The following is a 26,817-nucleotide window of genomic DNA, read 5'->3' as shown; positions in this document are numbered from 1 at the left end:
CATCTAGCTAATATTAGTCCTGTTTCTTTCTCAATCTGTTTTCACAGTTTGTATCCAGAAGATGGTGGATCAGCACCCAGAGATTATGTTCATCAGAGACCAGAAAACCTAGATGCGCCTTGGATCAGATCCTGATGCACACACACACACACGCTCACACAGAGAGACACACACACACACACACTAAGTCATTTACACTATCTGACTGCGTTTAAAATTGAACTGGAGGTTAAGTGCTGGGCGTCCAGTCAGAGGAGAACTGACCCCAACTGAGTCTGGTTTCTCCCAAGGTTTTTTTTTCTCCATTCTATATGCATGGGGTTTTGTTTCCTTGCCGCTGTCGCCTCTGGCTTGCTTGGTTGGGGACACTTAACTTCTAGTGACTATCGTTGAATTGACTACAGAGACCGTCTCTGCATTTAAGAAGAAATTGGTCACTCTCGTCACTATATATCCCTGTCATTATACTGTACAGTGCTTTGATGCAACCTGTGTTGTTAAAAGCGCTATATAAAAAAAAAAAAAAAAAAAAAAAAATGCGTCTCCCTTTAAACCCGTTTTTCTGAAAACATTACTGAAAATCCGCTATTAGCCAACTTCAGACAGCCATAACGTTTGTTACGGTCAAGCTGTGGACAAAATAACATTGGAAAGGGCTCAAACCCAGCTTTCATATGATATCGGAAACTTTTTTTATGTTATAATCCAAATTCCAAATTAGCACGTAGATAAACAGCTAGAGCATTTGTTCGCATTTGTTCGATAGACAGAAATGTTTACTTAGTTAGATATATGACCTTAGCTGCATTTTGGCATTGGTTTTGTAGGTCACCTGACGTCATCCTTATGTTGAGTGACATTCGAAATAGTTGGTGCTCATCCCAGTCACTGAAGCGTTGTATTTTTGTTTTGCCCTTGTCCTCAATGACTGCAGCGTAACCTTGTTCTTACAAACTGTTGTCTTTGAAATTTTAAGGGTGTAAATTCTCTCGACCAGTAAAGCCAGAATTAGAGCCTTCTTTTCCTCACTAAACATTTTCCTTTCAACTCTTTTCGCACGGTCAATAGTTATTATTTGCTTCCAATTTCATGCTACTGGCACTGTTTTTGTTATCAAAGCTGGTCCTATAGCCACAAGATAGCCGTGACCACAACGGTAGTTTTAATGCATTACCTTGTGCCATTGCCTCAATGAAAATTTCTGTAACTGCAGTATTATTTGAACACGTGAAGTTAAATTGGAGTGATTGTACAAGCACAGGAACTAAAGGTGAAAGTTATTACTATTCACACAAACACACTGTTCACTGCGTTCTGTCTATGTTTGTCCGAAACATATCGGACAGCATCAGTCTGTGCTGTCCTCCGTATCTCTGAGAAACCCCAGCAATTTATTTGTAGAGAAGTGACCTGTTGACATGATAAAGAGATGGACGTGACCGCTTGGTTACTGATTAGATGTCGTAACGCCGAATGACAAAGCCTCCATCCATTCTGAGGGACACAGGCAACAGCACAGGTAAATTTGATCTCTAGATATCTAGTTTCTTGTTGTTTATAAAATGATTTTATGTCCATAAAAAGCAAATTAACTAAGTATCTACTTTTAAGGTTTTAGATACGTTTTTGACGACTAAAATGGCCAAATTTGGTTGAAATAATGTAACATTGTCATTCGGTGTAACACAATATTTATAAAAAGAACATGCCTATTCTGACTTGTACATATTAAATTATATAAATGAATAAGGGAGCATATAAAAACTGACTGTTTTAAATTATTAAAGCTTACTGACAAAACCTAGGATGGTGGAAAGATGTAAAATTACAGCTGATTAGTACTTGATGTCAAGGTAATAAATCTTTTAATGTGTCGCGGATCGATTTTTGTTGTAAATATGCAAAACACTGAATTACATTTTAGCAGGTGTTTTCTGTAAAAGGAAAAATGTGTCTTTGGTTTGTTTGCTCAGACACAAAAAAAAACAAGCAAAATTGCTATTAAATTACACAGAATCATTTGGTAAAACAAACAATTTAGGAAATGTGGTGCAATTTTTAAATTCACCCTCAGGGGTCTTTCTTTCAGATGATATTTTCTGTTCTGTAAACAGTGGGCCCTGGAAAAATATACTGTACTGTCATCTGACATTCGTATTGTTTCCAGGGCGTCATGAAAGAGGGAAAGAAAACGACGCGAGAGCCATGCTGCTCCAAATTGAAGGTAATTTGGAATTCTACATCTTTTGCGTTTCAGTTTCTTGTTTACGGTGGCCCATTATGATCAAAGACATGAACGTGATAACGGCTCATTTAATCCCGCTACTTTTCAATTACTTTCTATTGACTTTAGCCGCATAGTTTCAGAGCGCCTCCTGAGATTTTGTTTGCGTAATGGCCTCAAAAATACCTTAGACATTTAAGTCACGGACAAATTTTATTGCATGTTAAATATTAAACCAAATAAAATAGCAATTTTGGGAAGATCTCCATCTCGGGAAGAGCTTAGGCAAGTTTGCGAGTGCGTGTCTTAAAGTGGAGTGGAACGCAGCCAAGGAGAATAAATAGGAAGCAAATGGGGAGGGTACTGAGCAAGCACACGGCTATCAAAAACAATCACTAGCCATGTGCAAAACAGGAAATGAACGCACAGATAATGAGAACACTCAAAAGCCAATTGTTCGCACAAAACATTACAAACAAGAAAGCACGCAGCCCAAAAATGACCTTTATGCAAGAAAACGAGAAAGAGAAGCATGCGGTTAACCGCCAACCACGTGCCGAACAAACGGAGGAGTGCACGGGTGTCTGGATCCCAATGTAAAACCAGAACTGAGCCTGAACAAAACATGAGAGAGAAAGAAAACTAGACAAGAGGGGAGTGTCAGGTCTAATAAACAAAACCACTAATAAACTAGACCAAGATGACAGAACCCTGACAGTTTCATTCAACAAAATAGCTCAAAATATCATGAGATGGTCTCAGCTTGACTTGTTTTAGTGGGCACTACTTAAAACCATCTTAAAGAGCCAGTCGTCCATGTTTTAAAGTTGAACACCCTCTAGAGGGCGTCATCGTGATTTATAGCGCATAAACATTTTATGAGCATTTGATCCCATGATCACATGATCACGTAGCATTGTATAACGCATTGTGCAACTTGGCTTCTAACCAACACGTCTTTGTAGGTTGTTTGTCCAAATCCCTGAAATACCATCAGAACGTATTCTACAGTTGTGCCCCTATTGACAACAGAACATATTTATCTTAATGTTTCGTACTCTGTCATTTGTGCAAGGACAGGCTTGAATTACGAAACAGATAAAAGTGTACAAAACATTAATACGAAAACGTATGGGATGCAATTGTAGCACACGATCTGATTAGTCGTATTTCAGGGATTTGTTGTCTCTCTCTTTTTCTGTCTCTAACTTTCAGATGTTTTTGGCTGCCATGTGTTTTGTTTACTTTGCCAAAGCATTTCAGGGCAGCTACATGAAGAGCTCTATCACACAGATTGAGAGGCGTTTTGACATTCCCAGCTCGCTGATTGGATTCATTGATGGAAGTTTTGAAATCGGTGAGAATAAAGCAACAAGAACAGAAAAAAACCCATACTTTTCCCACTGAATTACGTTGTATGAATTTATTCAAAATGTATTTTGCATTGTCTTGAAAAAGTATATGTAAACATGCATCACATGGATGGTTTTAAGAAATAGCGTCTTCTTTGGTGACTTCGATTTCTTTGGTGAAATTCTTAATCATGATGTAAAAAAGTTCCTCTTCCATAGCATACATGAAGCACCTTGTAGCAGGTTTATACAGGTGGATCTGGGGAAGGTGGAGGGTTTCTAAAGCGTGTTGCTGCTGCTACAGCAAACATTAGCTTGCTATTTAAACGCTGTAGTAAGCTGATCAGCTTCCGATACAAGAGAGAACCAGTGTCATGTCATATTGAGTGAGATCTTCGCCATCTCGAGTTTCATGGCATAACTTTATATTTGTCAAATTGATCTAAATGCAGCAATTTGTGTTTTACTAATAGCAATCGCAAACGTAACTACCACACTCGCGACAAGACATAACGACTTTTGTTCATTTCAGGTAATCTGCTTGTAATAGCACTTGTCAGTTACTTTGGTGCTAAGCTTCACAGACCACGACTCATTGGAGCTGGATGTTTAATCATGGCCATGGGATCCTTCATAACCGCGTCACCACATTTCTTCCAAATACCGTAAGTTTAACTGGTCAGCTACTCTTTAATACATTTCTGATTCAGATTACAAGACAAACTGTGTGATAATGTGTTAATGTATTTTACACAGGTACAAATATGAAACAACAATTTCACATGTCTCTGCCTCTAATGGTACAGAGAGTATTCTACCATGTTTAACCAATGGGAGTTTAGCACAAGATGAAATTCCCACAGTGGAAATTCAAGCAGGTAAGTTGTTTAACCCTGACCCAGACCCTGAGAATGACCCAATACTGGAATTCACATCTACATTCTTGTTTGGTTTGTAATATGATTGTGCTACCCACAATCCCCTGCAAACTGATCTGTCACTATAAATTGCTTGTACATTTCTTTTCTGAAGCTTAATGTATTGGGTTTGATTGCTTTTTAAGGAACTGATACACTTCAAATCCACATAAGCGGACTGTGTTCTGTAATTGAGATGGTGATACTGTAGTGTGTTACTGTACATAGTTGTGTGTGAAATTGTTGTGTGTGAAATTGTTAATTTTGTTGTGCTTTTGTTTTTGTAGAATGTGAGAAAAAAGACAGTTCCTCCTTGTGGGTATATGTGTTTCTGGGGAACATGCTTCGTGGGGTAGGAGAGACTCCAGTCATGCCTCTTGGGTTGTCTTATCTGGATGATTTTTCGAGGGCAGAAAACACTGCCCTTTACATTGGTATGATTGATGATCAGTTTAAATCATTATATTACCAATAACTGCATACATTCAAGCCTATTATCTTCCTGCTAGTTACTCTATAACCCCATTAAATGTCAAAACATACCACTATACTATATATTATATATATATATATACTTCAACAATAATTTGCCATGGGTCTTCTTTAAAATGAAACTCAACCCAAGTCTATGCTTCCAAGTTTCAAATGTTTATGACAGTTTTTAGGCATGGATGTTTTTGTCCATTATGTGTGTTAATTTTTTTTTCCTGTGGTAGCTTACATTATTCTTGGTGGTGATTGTCAATGAGTATTTTTATACATATGCTTTTTATATTTGTTTTTTTTTTCAGCTCTCATACAGACTGTGGCAACAATAGGGCCAGTGTTTGGATTTATGTTAGGATCTTTCTGTGCCAAGCTCTATGTGGACATAGGAGCAGTGGACTTGGGTATTCACCTGTTTGTTCAACTGATAATGACTCTAATCATTTTGCACATTTCTACGAAATAAAAAGAAAAATCACTGCAACCTAAGACCAAAAGGTCTTTGACACATAAAAAGTAGCATTTGTATAGTCAGTTTTATTACTGTATGTCATAGTGTATAAAGTCGATGCCTGTTTTTTAATCTAATTGATTGGGACGTATTTTATTGACCCTGGAACAACATTTTAATGCAAAAATTTTGTCTTGACCAACCTAAACCTAAGCGAGTAATCCCTAAAATCATGATTAATGACCCTGATGTACAAGCACCAAACACAGATTGCAAGCCTAAAATTCACAAAAACTATAATCTGGTTCTTTAATCTGATTGGTTAACCACAGTGTTGTTCCAGAGTCAACAAAGATGTTGCTCCAGAAACATGTCTCACACAACAAAATTTGGTTCTGCAATCAATTGGCAAGGTCACTTCTACAAAGTTGGTTTAAAAGTTTGCTTTAAAAAAACACTGATTGCGCAAGGGGATAACTGTGCATTAATGCTGTATTCACGTGCTATCAGAATTATTGAAATTATCTGAGTAATTCTGAGTTTTCCAGTCGGATATTTGCGATGTAATGCCTCTCTAACGTTGTTCATGTCCAATTTCTGACTAGGAAGCTACAGCATTGTCATTGATGATGATTTTTTAATAAATATGCTAACTACTCTTTTATATATTTATTGACCGAGTAATTTACTTCTTGATTTAAGAGGTTTTTAGTCACACTGTTTGTTAGGATTTCTTATTATTAATGCTTCTGGCTTTCTATTTGTTTTAGATACCATCACCATCAACCACAAAGACTCACGTTGGGTTGGTGCCTGGTGGTTGGGTTTTTTGTTAACTGGTGGACTGATGTTATTGGCTGGAATTCCTTTTTGGTTCCTTCCCAAATCTCTTCCTAAGCAGGGTGAGACTGAAACTGAGACAAATTCTAATGTAGAGAATGAACAGGACTGTTTTATTCATGACAACAACAAACACAGTAATGCTCCAGACAAACCAGCTCTGGTCACCATGGCAGCTCTGGCTAAAGGTGTGCCTTATTTAATTTAGAGTTTTTATTTTTGTTATTGAGCCAAAATCATCCTTTAACTTCCAGACATTTCTTCTTATTTTCTAGATTTTTTGCCATCACTGAAAAAACTCTTCAGCAACACAGTTTACATACTCCTGATTATTACCACTATCATACAAGTCAATGGTTTTATAGGAGTATTGACAAGTCAGCCAAAGTACATGGAGCAAACCTATGGCCAGTCAGCATCAAGGGCCATATTTTTAATAGGTGAGTTCACATTTGCCTATATCTGTTTAAATAACAGATGACTTAAAATAAAAATATAATAATTTCTAGTATGTCAAAATACATACAGTGAAGACTTTATACAACTAAATTGCCATTTGTTGTTCCTTTGTATTAAAATATGTTACAATTATCTGATGCTAACAAAAAAGCCCATGCCTATTTATTGTTTTTTATTACTTTGAATTAATAAAATTATTTGAGGTTATGTGCCCCCAGGCAGATGTTAAAAAACACTTTTAACAAATGTGGTTCCTCTTCAGGAACTTCAAGCTGTGTTGAAGCGCTATGGGAATGCCCCCAGCGTGACCATGCTTCTGAATACGCTGTGTAATCAGTCCATTCTGTCTCAGAGCATGGCAGTAAGAGAGAGAGAGCTGTTAGCTTTGTGGGTGTCTCTAGCTCGCTATGCTTTGTTCCTGGAAGGCTTTCTTCTCAAGGGAAAGTTGTGTTCCATGTTTGCTAGTCCCGCTGCTGCCAATGCAGAGTGACGGTTGCACTCACAGGGATCGCAGAGGAATCTAATAGAACAGTTTGAGATGGCTGATAAATCTTTCTACATTTCCCAGCTCAGGGGACTGCTGGGCGGAACTGTTTTCGATGAGAGCATCTGTCCCCTCTCAATTCCTAAAAGACTGTTGCTCAGTTTCTTGAGACTGGCTCTCTTAGTGGATCACTTGGGAGCCACTGCCAAGCGTGTCTGCTGGTCTCTCGGCTGACATTGCTGCGACCATCCTCCAATCCAGAGCTCCCTCTACAAGGAAACTGTACGCTCTGAAGTGAAATCTTTTCACTTCATGATGTGGAGATCGCCAACTCGACCCAGTTAACTCCCCAGTTGGTCCAGTTCAGGAGTTCTTGCAGGCTAGACTCTCCGCAGGGGTATCCCACTCCACATTGTAGCAGAATTATCTGCTTACCACTCATTGTTTGATGGGAAGACAGTGGGCAGACGGCCCATGGTGACATGTTACCTCCACAGAGGCCCCAGCAGTAAGTGGATTGTGGATGCCATCACCTCTTCTTATGACTTCTCCTGGTCTACCCTCGCCGATGGGAGTCAAGGCTCACTCAATCTGGAGTGTGGTGACCTCTAAGTCCTTTTTTGCAGGTGTCTCAGTACACAACATCTGCAGTGCTGCCAGTTGGACTATGTTCTTGACCTTTGTCAGGTTTTACAGCCTGGACCTCTGTGCTACTGGCACTTCAGTACTCTTGCCCTGATGTGCTATATAGACACTAGGCAGGGACTTGAGAGTCTTGTGACATTAGCATCTTGTTCCTATAATGCTTCGACACAACTCTAAGTTCCTGAAGAGGAACATCTCCAGGTTACATCAGTAACAATGGTTCCTTAAAGGAACAAGGTGCTGCGTCTCTGTGCTACAATCCTGGCATGTGCTTTTCAGCTCCCTGGTCTCTGATGACACCCAGCTGTGATGTCCAGCCCTTCCATTGGATAGAGTACCCAGCAGATTCAGAGCATGGTCAAGTCCCATAGCGCTTCGATGCAGCGTCTACATCTTTCGAGGAACCGTGTTTACATACATAACCTGGAGATGTTATTCTTCAAAAAGTACATTCATGTCCAACACTGAATCATAAATCTATTCACCTTTTGTCTTTTCAGGCATTTCAAATTTACCAGCTGTGGCTTTGGGAATTGTCACTGGGGGGTTTATAATGAAGAAGTTCAAACTTAATATTCTTGGGACATCCAAGTTCTGTGTTACAACATCTTTTTTGACTTCCTGTACGTGGCTCGTTCAGTATTTCTTGCAGTGTGAAAGCTCACAAGTTGCTGGACTTACAGTATCATATCAAGGGTAAACACTTTAGAAATATTATTACAATCACCCTCTCTGACATATTTAAGTAGTCAGTGGAATGATTGAATTAATGTTTTGCATCTTTTATGCCATCATGTTTGCTAGTTCACTGTGTTCCCAGTCTTATCTTGAATGGGAACAAAGCCACATGTCATGTCAAATCACTTAGTATTGCATTACTTTGACATCAGCATTAAAGGGGGACAAAACAAAACAAAACACATTTGTGTTTGTGTAGGTGAGTAGGATACAGGTCTTGTAATAAAGTCACAATTCATTCTGTTATGAATAGTCAGAGACGTTCAAGGCCATTTGCAGTAAGATTAATTCGAAGTCCGACAGGCAGGGTTAACAACAGTCAGGGGCAAACACAGAAAATTCAGAATCACAAATGTTCACCATGCAGATGTTGGGGCAGGCAGCAATTGAACAAAGTTAACGGAAGCAGGCAAAATAGATCAAAGGGCCAGGCAGAAAACAATCAGAAAATGAGAAACAGTCCAAAATCAGCACATGGAAAAGCAACAGGGAATGAAAAAAACGTTTAAACTTGTAGCCATATGTCTGTGGGGAGTGAGAGCAAATTTTATATGGGGAAAGATAATGAGGAGCACTTGGGCAGTTATTTAGTCCTAGGCACGGGGCTGTGGCAAATGCAGTCCGAGAGATTAATACTCAGGTGAGGGTGCCCTCAGGTGGTTATCGGAGGTGTGATACTATTATACTCTGATCAGGCCAACATGGGATTATAAATGTTTTCTAAAGCGTTTGTGAGACATAATGGCGGTCTCTTAAAACCCAAACAGAGCATTGCGATGGTAATCTTTAAAGCAAAGAAACATGCAATCATTTTTCAGTAAGGTATAACTGAACTAAACATAAAGTAGTTTAATAATCCTTTGTATTTCAAATAGGGCTCCAGAGGTGTCCTACCAGCTAAATACACTAATTTCTCCATGTAACATGGGTTGCACTTGTTCTCTTAAGCACTGGGATCCCGTATGTGCTAACAATGGCTTGACCTATGCCTCCCCTTGCCTTGCTGGCTGCCAAACCTCCACCGGAGTTGGCAAGGAGATAGTAAGTGTCATGATATTTAGGCATGTGAAACTAATTTTCGCTCTAAAATTGTAGTAATTGACACAATCTGACTCTTTTCCACAGGTATTCCACAACTGCACCTGTGTTGGAGATTCGCCTCTTCCGTATGCAAACATGTCAGCAGTGCTGGGCCAGTGTCCTCGAAAGAGTGATTGTGACTCCATGTTCAAGTTCTACATGGCGGTGACAATCATTGGTTATTTTTTACCAGCTTGCGCAGCCACACCAAGTTACATTCTTCTGCTCAGGTAATTATTTCCAACAGTGTAACAAAAGCTTAGAAAGAATTAAATGAACGAATGAATGAGGCATTAATTGATTATGTTTAAAAAAGACTCGTTTTTCCAATGTATACAACGTATTTTATGATGTTTGACGTACCACAGTTAATTAGTAGACTAACAGGGTTGAACATTTCTTTGATGTGTAATTATTATTTATGTGTAGCTTATTTGTTCAGGAAGTTTAATTTTAAATTTTAATATTTGTTTTAAACATTAATACAATTATGGACTATTCTTTTTGTTAGATCCATAAATCCAGAGCTAAAATCTTTAGCTCTTGGTGTGCATATCCTGCTTTTTCGGGCTCTGGGTAAGTGGATTTTTTGTGCAAATTTTTAACACAAGTATCATACATAATAAGTTTAATCGAAAACCTTTTTCTAGGTGGCATTCCCCCTGCAATTTACTTTGGAGCCTTGATTGACAGGACCTGTCTGAAATGGGGCACAAAACAATGCGGAGGGAGAGGAGCGTGTCGTATTTATGATTCTGGTGCCTTCAGGTTAGCAAATGTCTAGAAACACTTCCATATATGCATACATACTTATTTTTTCTTAGAAGAGCCAGCGTAGGTGTATCAATCCCTTGGATTCATGAACTTTGACTGATGTGTGGGGTTTCCTTATATTCACCATGACAACGTGATGTACTCAAACAGCATTTTAATTCCATACCCCTTGGAGCTACTTGCACCAAACAGCACCGTGAAAACTGTTGCAACATATACAAATGACAAGATTCATTTTAGTCTTTGAACTTCATAAATGAGCATCACAATCGATTACGTTGCATAGCAAGCATTCATATATTTCTTCAATCGCAATCAACATACCTCGCTACGTTCACCAAGGAATGCAAATTAAATATGATAATCATCAGACGTGCATTGAATTCATTTCAAAGTGGTACAAAGTATAAAATCCACTTTAAAACAATATAGGCTCAAACAATCAGCTTTATAACGGTAATGTAATGTGTCTTTATAATTTCAACTGTAACTGACAATTTGCAGTCATAACATGATTTTCTTTTCTCTAAAGAAATTCTTACTTGGGTGCTATTTTCACCTTGTTTACTGCAACCTTCGTGCTGTATGGAGTCCTTTACATTAGACTGTCTCATCGAGAAAGGAAGCAAGCTCTGAAGTCCCAATCGAAAGCTCCAGAACGGGATGGAATTGGTGTTACTACCGTCAACAGGAATGTATCTTCAACTATCCTAAAATGTGATGAAAATCCAGACCAGGAGACCACTATCTGAAGTCTTCAGAAGTCAAATGTGTTATTTACACAAAAAAACTGTTACAAAGATATAACTGGTACATGGGAAATGTAAATGTTTTGGCTGTTAAATGTTGTTAATTTGTATGCTTACTGAGTGGATGATGTTTGTGAAGAAAGACTTTTAAAGTTTAACTTATGCTACGACACATTTCAGCCTTGTTTCTGAATGTAATACCTACAATTGTATGTCTTTTAAAACTGTTATTAGCATTAGCATTTCAGGAGTTTCAAAGTCTTCATCAGATTGGTTGGATCCTACAGGACATGTGTCAAGTTCTTTAACATGCTTCCTAGAAACAATGATGTTGAACGAAAGGATAAAGCCGCCATGTTTACAACTGTGACAACGAGTGCTTATCAGGATCAACTAAATGCTGGATATTCGAAACTATGTGAAATATTTCAAGTTCATGACACAGAATCTTTAAAATAGTCTGTTAGTATGGTGACATTTCTGTGCCTCAGGTGATGCTGAATGAAACAAACTTGCGATTGGTTGTCGGTCAAACAACCAATAGGCGAGCTTGACCTATGAAATCGGCCATGGATTCGTGAGACTACATAAAAATATGTTCTGTGGAAAGGTTGTCCCTAAGTAGTCCTTTTATCAGAGAAGCATTACATTACTCTGAACAAGTGGCTTCATACTTTCCTTATAACATCAGTCAATTCCCCATAGGCCTTAGTGAAGGACTGAAGGACCAGGGTTCCCATTTAAAAGGTGTGCATACATACAGATTTGACCCACACCAATGCTGATATTTGTAAAAAACGCCTTTGATGTGGAAAAATGCTTAGCCTCACATCTGCCCACTTGCAAGGGCCACAGGCAAGTCTAACTATTCTAAAATAAACTAGAATATCTTAGTCTTTGTTATTTTAGAGAAACTTAGTTAGCTGGATGTTCAGTTACAGACCTGTTGTAGTATTACAAAGATAATATGCAACTAAAAGCAAAAGGCAAACATCTGCCAATCATTAATTAGCTCACCAACAAATAGCCTTTGGCCGCTACAGGGTATTGTCATAACGTTTGTCATTTTTTTTCAACACAGGATTGTTTACATTTTAAATGTTTGAATATTGAGTCTCATGTCCCATTTTAGAAATATTAGAGAACAGATTATTGTATTATCATATTGTCATTATTTGGAAAGAAGGGGCTTTCAGGGGCTCAGTAAATTCCAGTATTGAACTGTGATAGGATGCCACCTGTACAACAAAAAAAAATGCATAGTGCGAAGAGGTCGCCAACTTTCTGAAAGTCAGTTACACACCTCCAAACTTCACGTGACCTTCGGATTAGCTCTGAACAGTATGCAGAGAGCTTATGGGTGAGACATCTTCTCCATCTGGCAATCTGAAACAAATGTCTTTTGGTGGTTGTCAGGAGAACATGACTTGTCTGACAGCACTGTGCACAAGTGTAAAGTTTGGTAGAGGGGTTATGGTGTGGAGTTGTTTTTCAGGGAATGAACTTGACTGGCCTGCACAGTGTCCTGACTCTCAATGCTTCAGAACCAGCCATTTTGGAATTCACACTGTCTTTGGTACTTTCACAATGACTGCACACCAGTGCCCAAAGCAGAGCACCTGTTACATGGATCACCTCATTTTGGGAATGTCATCAGTCACATCACCTCAAATAGAACCAGCCCAGAACTCACTTGCAGTTTATACATTCTGTACCCAATCAGAGCACCTGTTTGATCACCTATTTATATATATACATATATATATATTGCAGTTTATATATATATATGCTGTATATATATATATATATATATTTATTTTTATTTTTTATTATTTTTTCCAAATGTTCCAAATGACCTTAGGTGCCATTTACTGTTTTTTATGTAGGTCACCTGGCGTCATCTTGTGGTTGAGTGACATTCGAAATAGTCCCATTCAGTACGTCAAGTCTTTTTTTTTTTTTTTTTTTTTAAACTGCCCTCTGCATATCTTGTCCCCAATGCTCAAAACATTTATTTTTAACTCTTTTAAAAACTCTGTTAAATACATCACATATGAGGTACTAGTTTTTACCGTTTTTTTGCCATCCAAGCCCGTCCTATTGCTAGAAGACAAAGATGACCACAACAGCTGTATTATTGCTTTACTTTGTTAATTAAGACTTAGTTGAGGTGTTTACCAATTCACTACTTCATTAAGCAGAAATAGATATGCCTGTCTTGGAATTTCCAAGACACCGACATGGCTGCCGTATATATTTTTGAAATAAATATTGATATTTTAATAGCCGTGGATATAGTGACTCCTGTGGCAAATTGGAACTGGAACTGCATTGTTCTGACCTAATGTGGAGTTGAATTGGGGTGATTTTACAGTTACAGACACAGAAAGTTCTCACTGTTCACGCAAACACATTATTTCCAGCGATTCACTTTTCACTGATGCATTCTGTCACTGTTTGTCCGGAGCATTGCATTTGTCTGCTCTGTCCTCTGTACCTCTGAGAAAACTGAGCACCCTCGTTGAAGAGAAGTGACCTGTTGACATGATCACTAGATGGACCTGGATGGACATTTGGTTACTGATTAACACCGAATCACATAGCCTTACACGTGAGCGAAGCAGCAGAGTTCTCCATCCATTCTGAGGGACACAGGCAACAGCACAGGTAAAGTTGATCTCTGTATCTCTAGCTGCATGACCAGTTTCTTGTTGTTTATAAAAAGATCCTGTTTTCATGTGTTGCAAAGATGAGTCATCTGCATATGTCCACATGAACAGGGTTATTTGTCACATTTGTGAATGTAAATGTTTTATGTGTGCATGCATGTATAAAGAACGGTCAGTCATTTACTATATCAATGCCAATAATTGGCTTAAAAATATTAATATTTAATACAAAAGGTCTCATTATTTTGTCAAAAAGCATAAAATGTATAAATATATATTTTTTCTTTCATTCTTGAATTTTCATTTCAAAAACCCTTCCTCTCGCAGGAAATGTGGTTTCATTTCTGAATTCACCCTCAGGGGTCTTTCCCTTCAGATGTTTTTTTTACTCCTATAAACAATGGTCCTTGGGAAAAAAATGCTGTTTGCAAGAAAATAATGTGATGCTGTTCGGTCCTGGTGTTAACTCGCACTGCACGGTTCTATCATCTGTCATTCGTATTGCTTCCAGGACATCATGAGCGTGGAGAAGAAGACGACAGGAGAGCCATGCTGCTCCAAATTGAAGGTAATTTTGCCTTATCTTCTGCTGCTTTTCAGTTTCTTGTTTACAGTGGCCCATTATGATCAAAGGCATGAGTGTGATAACAGCTCATTTAATCGCATTACTTTCCAAATACTTTCTATTGACTTTCTCTGCAAAGATCTTCCGAGATTGTTTGTATAATGGCCTCAGAAATACTTTAGAAGTTTAAGTCACAGAAAAGTTTAATTGCATGTTAAATGTTAAACCAACGGACAAAAAGAAAGTAGCATAAGCAAACGTTTAACGTAAATATTAAAAACAATAAATAACATAAAACTATACATTTTTATTGTGTATGCTTATATATCCAAATATATATTAGTTACTGCAGTTAACTACCTGTTTTTATTCTGTAGACCTCTTTAAAATCTTGGTAACACTTTGTTTTAAGGTGTCCTATGAACTTACTGTTTTATTAAAAATAAATTATGCATAACTGCATACAAGTAACCCTAAACCAAATCCTAACAATATAGTAAGTACATGTAATTACTAATATTACTAATAGTACATAAAATTAATAATTACATTTGTAACAGCAACATAAAATAAAGTAATCATTTAATAAAGTCTTCCATCAACTTACTTGCTTCCATGCAATTACAAACAAATAAATTAGAACAGACCAGAACAAAATGGAATAGAATAGAATAGAATAGAACAGTCAATCTGCGAATGATTGTCAGTAGTTCCACAAAACTCTACAAAAAGTGGTTGCACTTTATTTTACATGGGGTAGGGTTAGGTTTAGGCTGAAGACCAACCTATACTAGTTAAAAACATCTTAAACTAATAACTAATATCTAATATCTAAACCCTTAACATGGGTTTTTATTTACATCAATTGTTATCTCTGTTTTATTGTTCTCTCTCTCTCTCTCTCTCTCTCTTTTTCTGTCTCTAACTTTCAGATGTTTTTGGCTGCCTTGTGTTTTGTTTACTTTGCCAAAGCTTTTCAGGGCAGCTACATGAAGAGCTCTATCACACAGATTGAGAGGCGTTTTGACATTCCCAGCTCGCTGATTGGATTCATTGATGGAAGTTTTGAAATCGGTGAGAATAAAAAAAAAAAAGAGAAAGAAATACAATAATAATAATTATTATTATTTTGGGTCTAGAAATATCCATATACCGACACACTCTAATGGCAGTTAATTTAATGTCAATTAAAAAATTTTACTTTGGTGAATTGGTGGCTAATTTAGGGGTGGCCCTTCATGCTAAATGGTATACTTTTCCCACTGAAGTATTATTCATTTAAAATTTATTTTGCATATTCTGTATTTTGTCCCAGAAATTATAAGGACACTTACATCACGTGGATAAATATATACTGTAAATTCCATTGTGGAGGGTGGATGCCTTTAAGAAATAACATCTTTCTTTGGTGACTTTATTGGAACTTACTTTGTTTATTTGTTTGTTTGTTTTTTTTGGTGAAATTCTTTTTTTTTTTTTTTTTGGTGAAAATCATAATATAAGTAAGTTGCTGCTGGACATATAGCATATAGGAAACTCCCCATAGAATACATGAATCATGAATGTAGCAGATCTATACAGGTGGAGCTGGGGAAGGTGGAGGGTCTCTGAAATCACTTCTACAGTAAACACTACTTGAGTATTTGAATGTTGAGCAGAGAGCTCATTAGCTACCAATACAGGAGAGAACCAATCAGCTGTGAGGTAATAATTATACTGCTTAGCAAAACCTCGAGACTAACCTTAATTCCTAAAGGATCCTGAGAGTGCTAGGACAAAAAAAATTAAGTTCACTAAAAAACCAAAGAAGATCAGGGGAACATTCAGGATGGTTCAAAAGAGCAACCTTATTCTCCTGGAAAAAGTCCTTCATTGAGCAGTTGTTGTGAAGTACAGTGTTGTCCTTTTGAATGACCCAGTCATTACCGTCGTTTGACATTCCTACACAACCTGAAGATTTATTATGCCATTAATGACAAAAGCACTCCAGATCATGATGGAGCCTCCTGTACAGTGCAGAAAACATCTTCAGTGGGATCTATTTGACATGCCAGGTAACGTTGGAAGCTATCCACGCTATATGTTTCTCATCAGAGAATAAAACCTCCACCTTTCAACGTCCCATACTTGGTGTTTTCTTGCAATTTTCTTGAAACCCTTCTCTTACAGATGCCGTCTTATGGTTATTGGGCTGCAGTTAGCATCAGTAAGGGCCTTAATTTGGGTTGAGGATTAGCCTGTGTCTTCACAAACAGCCTTTCAGACCCTACAGCGTAGAGCAGGTAATTGTTTGGTGGGTCTACCACTTGACTTTTTTGGCCCATAACTCTCAGGATCTTTTAAAAAATTTGTTTAAACTTGGCAGTGATGGCATGTTTTGAGTGGGGCTCAGCTATCCTGCCACATTCAAAGACAGAAATACTTTGTCTTTGCCATCAGGAAATCATGACAGTGTTCCTGCCTGAAAAAAACAATAAAAGAAGACATGAAAGCCATATTTTTGTAGGTTAACTTTTTAACTTAACGCTGTGGTCTTGAATTTAAATAAATTGCCTGTTTTATATTTTTTGTCTCTTGGTCCTGTTTCTTTTTTTTGGCATTTAGAAGCAGCACAACCTGGTTATGATCAACCCGTGTGAAATATGAATACTTGTAACATTTCCCCTGGCCTTAAGATTTTGTTCAGGAGTGTATGTCATGTATAGAACTCACAAACATAACGAAAAACACTTGCAATATGACCTAACTATATATATATATATATATATATATATATATATATATATATATATATATATATATATATATATTGACACAATTCAAATACTTTTGGCTCTATACACACCACAATGGATTTGAAATGAAACAAACAAGATGTACTTTAACTACAGACTGTCAGGAATTACAACAGTGTAGGAATAACAACAGTTTTCCTCCCAGTTGTTAAGGGACAGAATAATAATCATAAATCAAACTTTCACTTTTTAATACTTGGTTGCAAATCATTTGCAGTCAATTACAGTCTGAAGTCTGGAATGCATAGACACTACCAGATGCTGGGTTTCATCCCTGGTGATGCTGTGCCAGGCCTCTACTGCAACCGTTTTCAGTTCCTGCTTGTTCTTGGGGCAATTTCCCTTCAGTTTTGTCTTTAGCAAGTGAAACGCATTACTCAATCGAATTCAGGTCAGGTGATTGACTTGGCCATTGCAAAACATTCCACTTTCCCTTCAAAAACTCTTTGGTTGCTTTTGCAATATGCTTTGGGTCATTGTCCATCTGCGCTATGAAGAGCCGTCCAATGAGTTCTGAAGCATTTGGCTGAATATGAGCAGATAGTATTACTCGAAACTCGTCCCTTAACAAGTGGGAGGCACATACAGTATGCAAACTGTTGTAATTCCTACACCTTTCACCTGATTTGGATGTAAATACTCTCAAATTAAAGCTGACAGTCTGCAGTTAAAGCTTCTTCATTTCATTTCAAATCCATTGTGGGGGTCAAAAATGTCAGAATTGTGTTGATGTCCCAATATTTATGGGCCTGACTGTATATATACCATTCTGTACTGCAGGAAACTATGTGTACGTTTTTTTTTCTTCCTGTATGGTTAAAATTCATGGCAACATAATACCAATTTTTGTTTTTTTCAGGTAATCTGTTAGTAATAGCATTTGTAAGTTACTTTGGTGCTAGTCTCCATAGACCACGACTCATAGGAGCTGGATGTTTAATCATGGCCATGGGATCTTTTATAACTGCCTTACCACGTTACTTCCAAGGACCGTAAGTTTAACTGTTCAGCTGCTCTTTAAACCCCCTTAGTTACCATATTTGTTTTATCAAATATACATTTCTGATTCACAAATTGTGTGAAAATGCATTAATACATTTTACACAGGTACCAATATGAGACCACTATTTCATATGTCTCTGCCTCTAATGGTACAGAGAGTATTCTACCATGTTTAACCAATGGGAGTCCTGCAAAAGATGAAATTCCCACAGTGGAAATTCAAGAAGGTAAGTTGTTTAACCCTGACCCTGAGACAGAGACATACCTCAGATAAGATATTCAACCAAATATAGGAACACCACAAAAAGTTATCATAATAATTAACTTAAGGGTCTTGATCTTCTATAGAAGATCAGTTGCCTCTCCCATTCTTCTATAATGTTCTATAATTTAATATCTCATTTATTCTTCTGATTTTTGGGTGACATATGCCCAGATACATTTTTTAAGACCCACCTTGGCATCCATAGACATAAGAAATAAAGATATAACTTTCCCGGAAAGCATAAGATGAGAGTTGTGGAATAATTTGTCATGTTTGGCTTGTAATATGATTGTGCTACCCACAATCCCCCTTCAACACTCATCTATCACTTTAGATTGCTTATACATATCTTTTCTGAACTTTGAACTTTGGGAAGTGTGATGTGTTGGTTTTTATCACTTTTTAAGTAACTGATACACTTAAAATCAAAAATAGACTTTGTTCTTTCATTGAGATGGTAATACTATAGTCTTTTACAGCTGTGTGTGCAGTTCTTTATTTGTGCTGCTTTTGTTTTTCGTAGAATGTGAGAAAAACGCCAGTTCCTCCTTGTGGCTCTATGTGTTTCTGGGGAACATGCTTCGCGGGGTAGGAGAGACACCCGTCGTACCTCTTGGGTTGTCTTATCTGGATGATTTTTCGAGGACGGAAAACAGTGCTCTTTACATGGGTATGATTGATCGCCAGTTTCAACCATTATGTTACCAATTATTTCATACATTCAAGCCTATTAACATACTCTAAAACCCCATGCCAAAAAATACCAATTTCGCTATTCCACTTTCATTTAAAATGTGTATTTGACCTATTGATTATTAACACACAAACTTAAAGATAACATAATAGCAATAAATAATAATAAGGTGAAACAAAAACGTGGAAATGATGTGCAGTATTTATTTGAATTGCATTAATACATTATTATTGAAGCAATATTTTTATACAGATGGATTTCTTTCTCGTTCTTTTTTTTCCAGCTGTCGTGCAGACTGTGGGAATAATAGGGCCAGTGTTTGGATTCATGTTAGGATCTTTTTGTGCCAAACTCTACGTGGACATAGGAGCAGTGGACCTGGGTATTCACCTGTTTGTTTAACTGATAATGACTCTTTGCTCTAAACTGGTCATATGATTTATGTTTGCACATGTCTAGGTAAAAAAAAATCCAAGCAACCTTAGCTGAAATATACAAACTAGCAATAATATCTTCAGTTTTATTATATGATAGTTGCTTGTTGCATGTGAATTATATGAATTCATGATGAATTCGTGAGTTTTTTAATAACTAGTATTTTATATATTTACTGACCCAGTTACCCTTTGACTTGAGAGATGTTCGGTCATACTGTTTGATAGGATTTCTAATTGTTTATGCTTCTGACTAATTTAATGAAAAGGCACGCCTGTATTTTTTTTTAGATACCATCACCATCGACCACAAAGACTCACGCTGGGTTGGTGCCTGGTGGTTGGGCTTTTTGGTAACTGGAGGACTGATGTTATTGGCTGGAATTCCCTTTTGGTTCTTTCCCAAGTCTCTTCCTAAGAAGGGTGAGACTGAAACTGAGAAAAAATCTAATCTTGTAGAGGGTGAGCAGGGCCGTTTCATTCCCGAAAACAACAAACACAATAACGCTCCAGACAAACCAGCTTCGGTTTCAATGGCAACTCTGGCTAAAGGTGTGCATTTCATCAAATTTTAAATACATTTTTATTATTTTATTTTTCTATGAGGTTTGGTTACTGAGCCTATAACCCTGATTGATTTTCTAGATTTTCTGCCATCACTGAGGAAACTCTTTTGCAACACAATTTACATGGTCCTCATTATCGGCACTATCCTACAAGTCAATGGTTTTGTAGGAATGATGACATTTCAGCCAAAGTACATTGAGCAAACTTATGGCCAGTCAGCATCAAGGGCTATATTTTTACTAGGTGAGTTTATGTTTGCCTATATTTTATCTAAGAGTATGTATGATTATATATTTCATTTCTTATCAACAAGATTAAGTGCATTAAACATTATATCACATCAAGAATCTGGGTTTGTGAAGGAACTGCAGGGTTTTATTGGTTTAGCTATTGGAAAGCTAATACAAAAAAGTTAAACTACACTTTATAATTTAGTTATGGTTCAGAAAGCATATTCATGCCCAACACTGTATCATGAATTCATTCATCTTTTGTCTTTCCAGGCATTTTTAATTTACCAGCTGTGGCTTTGGGAATTGTCACTGGGGGGTTTGTAATGAAGAAGTTCAAACTTAATATTCTTTGGACAGTCAAGATCTGCTTTGTAGCATCTTCTTTGAATTTCTCTATGTTGCTTTCTCAGTATTTTCTTCAATGTGACAATTCACAAGTTGCTGGACTCACAATTTCATATCAAGGGTAAACACTCCATAAATACTTTTACAATTGTATTGCATATTTTTATGTTATTATATTCTGTTTGGTCTCATTTCTAAACGTGGCAATTTCGACATTACCTTCTTTCACTTTTGGTTAAAAGCCCACTCTGCCTTGATGATTATTCTTATCTCCAAATTTGAAAAAAGATAAATCAGACCAAGTTTTTCTGAGATATTATTGGGGTTCTCTCAGATCCCAAACAGTGCATCAACTCTTTTAATTATAACTGAAATAAATGTAAAGTAGTTTAATTATTCTGTGTATTTCAAATAGGGCTCCAGAGGTGTCCTACCAGCAGAATACGCTAATTTCTCCATGTAACATGGGTTGCACTTGCTCCCTTAAGCACTGGGATCCTATATGTGGGAACAATGGACTGACCTATGCCTCCCCTTGCCTTGCTGGCTGCCGAACCTCCACCGGAGTTGGCAAGGAGATAGTAAGCTGTTCTCACTTTTCCAGACCTTTACATGCCTGTTACTCAATCTGTTTTACCCACAGACTTTTATGCTTCTATACCTTTTCTGTTGTTGTTGTTTTGATTGTATACAGCATCAACGTATACCGACATTATATTATTAATATAATGTTAACCTATAAAAAGGTAAAAGCGCCAGTGTGCTCTCTTGTAGAGGCTGACATAGGACAGGAGTGAATTTTTTTTGTGGGATTTTGACAGGCGGGATGCTTTTTTTGTGGGAGTGGGAACAGAGAGTTTTGAAAATCCACTCCCGTGTCAATGTCTGTTTTGTAGTAGTTGACTTATTTCCAAGGTATTCCACAACTGCAATCTGACTCTTTTCCAAGGTATTCCACAACTGCACCTGTGTTGGAGATTCGCCTCTACCGTATGCAAACATGTCAGCAGTGCTGGGCCAGTGTCCTCGAAAGAGTGATTGTGACTCCATGTTTAAGCTCTACATGGCGGTGACAGTCCTTGGTTCCTTTTTCGTGGCTTGTACAGTCACACCAGGTTACATTATTTTGCTCAGGTAATTATCGTTTCCAACAGTATAAAACCAAATTGATTGTAAGCTTTGTTTTTCCAACATATACGGTATATTTTGTGATGTATGACGTAACACGTTCTGTTTGGGAAACGGATTTTTTAATATTTGTTTTAAAAGTTAATACATCTTAATACATCTTTTCTTAGATCCATAAATCCCGAATTAAAGTCTTTGGCTCTTGGTTTGCATATCCTGCTTATTCGGACACTGGGTAAGATGATTTCTTTTGCACTAATTTACAACACAAGATTATAATACATCTAAAAAAGAAATGTTAATCACAAAAACAATAATTAATTCTAGGTGGCATTCCTGCTGCAATTTACTTTGGAGCCTTGATTGACATGACCTGTCTGAAATGGGGAACTAAACAATGTGGAGGGAGAGGAGCGTGTCGTATTTATGATTCCATTGCCTTCAGGTTAGCAAATTTACAATGGAACTTCAACAGCTAAATTCCTTTTTAATAAATAACCATAATAATCCTGAGAAGCACTTGACAGTTTTCTGTTCAACCCTTTAGCGCCACCATCAGCTCAAAATTATCAAGTCAATTCACCTTTATTTATATACTGTAGCACTTTATATAACATTGGTTGTCAAAGCAGCTTCACGTGGTCAACAGAGAAATAATTAGCATTGTGAAATTGTATATTTCTGCAGCTTATAATGTCTAACATTTCTTTAAAGCTTACAACTTGTGTTTTCATTAATGCCAGTATGACGGTTTGCAGTCCTGACGTGACTTTTCTCTACAGAAATTATTTCTTGGGCGTTATTTACGCCTTGTTTGCTTCATCCTACGTGCTGTGTGGAGTCCTGTACAATAGATTGGCTCATCGCGAAAGGAAGCAAGCGCTGCAGTCCCAATTAAAAGCTCACATCAGCTGTATGTTCACAGACGAAAAAATGAACAGGAAGGGAGGAGGCAGTGTTCTGGGGCTGCTTTGCTGCGTCTGGCGATAGGAATGTATCTTCTAGAGAGAAATGTACTAGCCAGTGTCAGAAAGCTTGGTCTCAGTCGTCTTGCAACAGGACAATGACCCAAAACACACCGCTAAAAACACCCAAGATAAGAAAAAAATCCAGACCAGGAGACCACTATCTGAAGTCTTCAGAATCAAATGTGTTTATTGCACCAAAGACTGTTATAAAAGATATAACTTCCATATCCGTGTAAAATGTCAATGTTTTGGGTATGAAGTTGTTTTAAGCTGTATGCTTTTTGAGTAGATCAATTTATTGGCCTTTTGCTACAACACATTATGAAACTATTTTCTGAATATTATACATAAATTTGTATTTCGGTTATTTACACATCTATCAAAACAAACAGCTGTTAATAATATCGAAAGTCATTATCAGTAATGAAACCTGGCTTGAAGGTCAGGCCTTTAAGTTTGAAAGCAGCTTTTTCAGGTCTACATCTACAGTACAGGAAACCTGTTTGTTAATCAACCTGGCAATGGAACTAAAGTGTATTTACTTTTGATGGAAACTAACTGACACTTTAGTGTCTGTATGGGTACATATTTTACAGACCATAAATATATTGTGTTACAGCTGTAATAATGTGATAACACTCTTGACTTCATAGGTTCAAAGGCATTTTTTGAGTAATGTAACAATTGCTTTGCTTACCTCAAATTTAGGCTCACATTTAACCATTATTTTACAGTTATTTACGTGTTTATGGTATAAAGGAATAGTTCACTCAAAATGAAAAATACCTCATATTTACCTACCCTCATGCTGTTCTAAGGGGAATATAACTTTCTCCTTACCAGACAAACACAGTTTTTAAAAAGTGTATTCTGGTTTTTCAAGTTTGGTAATGCTGATGTCATAGCCTTGCTGGAGCAAGGGAACAAAGGAGCATGGAAACAAGCAGTTTTCCCACCCACTCTTGACTCGGCCATGGCTATGTAACCCCTCCTATATTTCCGGGTCTTGGAGATCCAGCAAATGGGAGAACGGCTATCCTGGCCATGATTGCGGAACAGGATCCTTGGGAGTCAGGAACGGGGATGGTTCTCCTGGCCGTCAATGAGGAACGGGAACGGCTAAGGTGGCCAGGACTGCAGAGCGGGAGACGGCTGGTGGGTTTTCAGGTCAGGCCCGGACCTCTCTATGACACTGGAAGATGGCCTCTCTCCAACTCAGTCCCGTGGTTGCTGGGAGGTCAAACACCGGGCGAACTCCATCGCTGTAGTGCAAATTGAAAAACAAAAGACTGAGAAAAAACTGTGAAAATAAACATGTGGAAATAGAGGCGCCACTTACATTTTGTTAAGGTCCGGAGTTCTGTTACAGGCTCGCTCGAACAATGGGCCGAGGAGATGAACAGTATTATAGATAACGATGATCTTTAATCATTTTCAGGACACGGAACATGGAATCACACATGACGTATAATAACGGACAGCAAACACATGGCAGAACACAAGTTATACAAGACATAACAAAGGGAGAACTTGAAACACCTGAGGAGCATAACTGCGAAACTTGCGATACGAATGCGGCTTACGTCATACATGGAGTCAGAGGTCATTTACACCTGGCACAGCTTAGAGTTAAGTAAATTATGGGGTAATTTTCATTTTTGGGTGAACAGTTTCTTTAGTACTGCAGTTCTTAATCCTGGTCCTCAGGTCCCCTACTCTGCACATTTTGTTTCTTCTGTGGCTTCAAAGGTTTGTTCCATTTGACTGTAAGTGCTCTTAGTAATGGACATCACAGGATATTCTACTATGATTCCAGTTGAAAAGAAGCATTAAAGGCGTGTGTGCATTTTACAATAGATTTGTCTTTCTGGCCTCCTTCTTTGCAAGCAAATCCAACTTACCACCAGGTGGTGATCGGTTGACAGTTTTGCCCCACTCTTCACCCAAATCCCAAATTTCCCCCTCTTGTGGTCTATTTTGACCACAAAGTCGATCATCAACCTCTGCCCTAGTGTATCCTGGTGCCATGTGCACTGATGGACACCCTTATGCTGGAACATGGTATTCTTTATAGACAAACTGACTGGAAACTGAAATCCCACGACAGAACACCTCTCGGTTTCAGATCAGGGAGGCTGTTACTCCATATCACACCTCTCCAGGAATCACTGTCATTGCCCACGTGGGTATTGAAGTCTCCCAGAAGTACAACCGAGTACCCAGACCTTCCAGCACCCCTCACAATGACCCCAAGCACATAAGCACAAGCTACAGTAATACATACACGAATTTCAGAATATTAATTAAAGGTGCAGTGTATAATATTCGGAAGAATCTATTGATAGAAATGTAATATATGCAACTATTGTTTCAAATGGGTGCAAAGACCTTACACAATGAACCATTCTGTTTTTAATTTAACTTAAGTTAAGTGTTTATGTTATCTTAGAATGAGGTATTTATATCTACTAATACCGCAGGTCCCTTTACATAGAAGTCACCATAATGTTAACCAAAACAGAACACTGACACAATGATGAATAAGTAACACTAATACTTGCAATGACATCAATTTATTGAATAATTAAGTACCTATAATTTCTTTTTTATTCCTATAATTATAATACATATAATTCCAATTTATTTTTATAATACCAGTTCTTTAAAGAATCCTTATTGCTGGCTTTCTCTGCTGTCTCAGACTTTGACGTCATGTATCTGGGAAGGAAGGGGTGAGCGCGGGAAAGCAGTTTAATGTCAGGTGATCGTGTTAGATTACATGTGGACTTTTTATTTCACTTGTATTTTGGAAATTTAGTAGAGATGATGAGTACTAGCATCCCCTAACATATAACAATGAAAACATGGATTCTAGCAGCTCAAACATATTTTTTCTAAGCATACCTTTTCTGACTTTTTCTAAGTATAGGTCAGGTATACTTAAATGTAATTTTAAGTATGTTTCTGACAAGTACATAAAGGCCATTTCTGAGAGAAAACATAAAAAGTAAACTAAAACTATACTTTCCTATTTTTAGATTAAAATAAGTATTCTAATAGCACACTTTTTCATAAGGCAAGGCTATGTTGTGGACATAGATGTGTAACATCATTGGTTGAATGCAGTATCTACATGATAAAATGCGACGATAAAGGAGGAAATCGGAATAGTTTGAGCTAATATGAAAACAATGAATACATAAATGAAGCAAATATAAACCAACCACAGATGCAGCAGGGCACACAAACAATGTGAACAATTTTAGACAAAGGTGGTGCACTTTTTTCCCTTGGAACTTAATCTTTTGATTGTGAGGTGAAATATGAAGCAGGGCTTGTACTGTGGGAATGCTTGAATCTACCTTTACAGACATAGCTTGGAAACGTCCTTCAGCTTCCTTCATTCCTTCAAGACACGTGATCTTAAAATCACAGTGGAAGGTTTTTAAGAGAGAGCAGTCTACTACTAAATCGTTTTATTAATGGGCGTTTAGTCACGAAATCAAATGGACATAGAAAACACTTTTATTCGTTTTTTCTAAAAAATATTTTAGAATATGTCTATTTTAAAATTAAATATGGGCCGATCTTTGAAACATAAGGATATAAATGTCATGACAATTTAAATAAAACAGCTCTTAAAGGTAGGCAGACTCAATAAATGGTCTTTAAGGGTTTTATTCTCGCAAGAAGAAGCACATAAAAGCCCAACCGTGACTATTCATGATAAATATTACAATGCCAATACTACCTGTGAACCTTACTGGAATGAACCATTACCTTAAACTTCGCTTTCACTGTTTAATAACGTTTATAGCTCATTAATAAACGGGTGTTCACTTTTAAGGTTCACTTAAAATCATCTGTCTTAGAGTCTCACTGCCGCTAAGTACGTATTCATGATTGTTTCATGAGGTCCTCGTGTATGTTTTTATTTGCTTTTTACAGTTGAG

General features: G+C 37.4%; 2 protein-coding genes across 5 annotated transcripts; both read left to right on the top strand.

Annotated features, from left to right (window-relative positions):
* The first annotated feature begins 1,348 nt into the window (after nucleotides 1–1,348).
* Nucleotides 1,349–11,371, top strand: LOC122342931 (solute carrier organic anion transporter family member 1C1-like). Of its 4 annotated transcripts, none has more exons than XM_043237139.1 (15): nucleotides 1,349–1,519; nucleotides 2,090–2,224; nucleotides 3,480–3,581; nucleotides 4,109–4,241; nucleotides 4,333–4,454; nucleotides 4,781–4,927; nucleotides 5,285–5,383; nucleotides 6,201–6,458; nucleotides 6,546–6,710; nucleotides 8,359–8,554; nucleotides 9,472–9,637; nucleotides 9,722–9,906; nucleotides 10,188–10,252; nucleotides 10,327–10,444; nucleotides 10,983–11,371. In XM_043237139.1, the coding sequence occupies exons 1-15, from the start codon at nucleotides 1,474–1,476 to the stop codon at nucleotides 11,200–11,202; spliced, it is 2,157 nt and encodes a 718-aa protein (XP_043093074.1). In that variant the 5' UTR covers nucleotides 1,349–1,473; the 3' UTR covers nucleotides 11,203–11,371. The 4 variants fall into 4 exon arrangements, with proteins under 4 accessions (XP_043093074.1, XP_043093075.1, XP_043093076.1 ...); XM_043237140.1 differs by having other exon boundaries at nucleotides 1,354–1,519; nucleotides 2,168–2,224; XM_043237141.1 differs by having other exon boundaries at nucleotides 1,368–1,519; nucleotides 2,168–2,224; nucleotides 3,440–3,581.
* A 1,845-nt stretch (nucleotides 11,372–13,216) lies between these two features.
* Nucleotides 13,217–25,600, top strand: LOC122342857 (solute carrier organic anion transporter family member 1C1-like). Its single transcript, XM_043236996.1, has 18 exons — nucleotides 13,217–13,866; nucleotides 14,380–14,436; nucleotides 15,366–15,507; nucleotides 18,088–18,220; nucleotides 18,336–18,457; nucleotides 19,019–19,165; nucleotides 19,473–19,571; nucleotides 19,915–20,175; nucleotides 20,269–20,433; nucleotides 20,694–20,889; nucleotides 21,184–21,349; nucleotides 21,718–21,902; nucleotides 22,067–22,131; nucleotides 22,224–22,341; nucleotides 22,679–22,809; nucleotides 23,883–24,031; nucleotides 24,990–25,137; nucleotides 25,566–25,600. The coding sequence occupies exons 2-18, from the start codon at nucleotides 14,386–14,388 to the stop codon at nucleotides 25,598–25,600; spliced, it is 2,313 nt and encodes a 770-aa protein (XP_043092931.1). The 5' UTR covers nucleotides 13,217–13,866; nucleotides 14,380–14,385.
* Nucleotides 25,601–26,817: the final 1,217 nt, after the last annotated feature.

The sequence above is a fragment of the Puntigrus tetrazona genome, chromosome 4 (assembly GCF_018831695.1).
Source record: "Puntigrus tetrazona isolate hp1 chromosome 4, ASM1883169v1, whole genome shotgun sequence".
Classification (NCBI taxonomy): Eukaryota; Metazoa; Chordata; class Actinopteri; order Cypriniformes; family Cyprinidae; genus Puntigrus; species Puntigrus tetrazona.
This window is presented reverse-complemented; position numbering and strand designations above follow the sequence as displayed.

Bases quoted from the DNA above. Each gene is read 5' to 3' on its own strand.
- LOC122342931 (XM_043237139.1), top strand. From the start codon at position 1,474: ATGACAAAGCCTCCATCCATTCTGAGGGACACAGGCAACAGCACAG. The intron at 2,225-3,479 runs GTAATTTGGAAT...ACTTTGCCAAAG, and splicing joins CATGCTGCTCCAAATTGAAG to CATTTCAGGGCAGCTACATG. The intron at 4,928-5,284 runs GTATGATTGATG...TTTTTTTTTCAG, and splicing joins AAACACTGCCCTTTACATTG to CTCTCATACAGACTGTGGCA.
- LOC122342857 (XM_043236996.1), top strand. From the start codon at position 14,386: ATGAGCGTGGAGAAGAAGACGACAGGAGAGCCATGCTGCTCCAAATTG. The intron at 14,437-15,365 runs GTAATTTTGCCT...TCTAACTTTCAG, and splicing joins CATGCTGCTCCAAATTGAAG to ATGTTTTTGGCTGCCTTGTG. The intron at 18,458-19,018 runs GTAAGTTGTTTA...TGTTTTTCGTAG, and splicing joins CACAGTGGAAATTCAAGAAG to AATGTGAGAAAAACGCCAGT.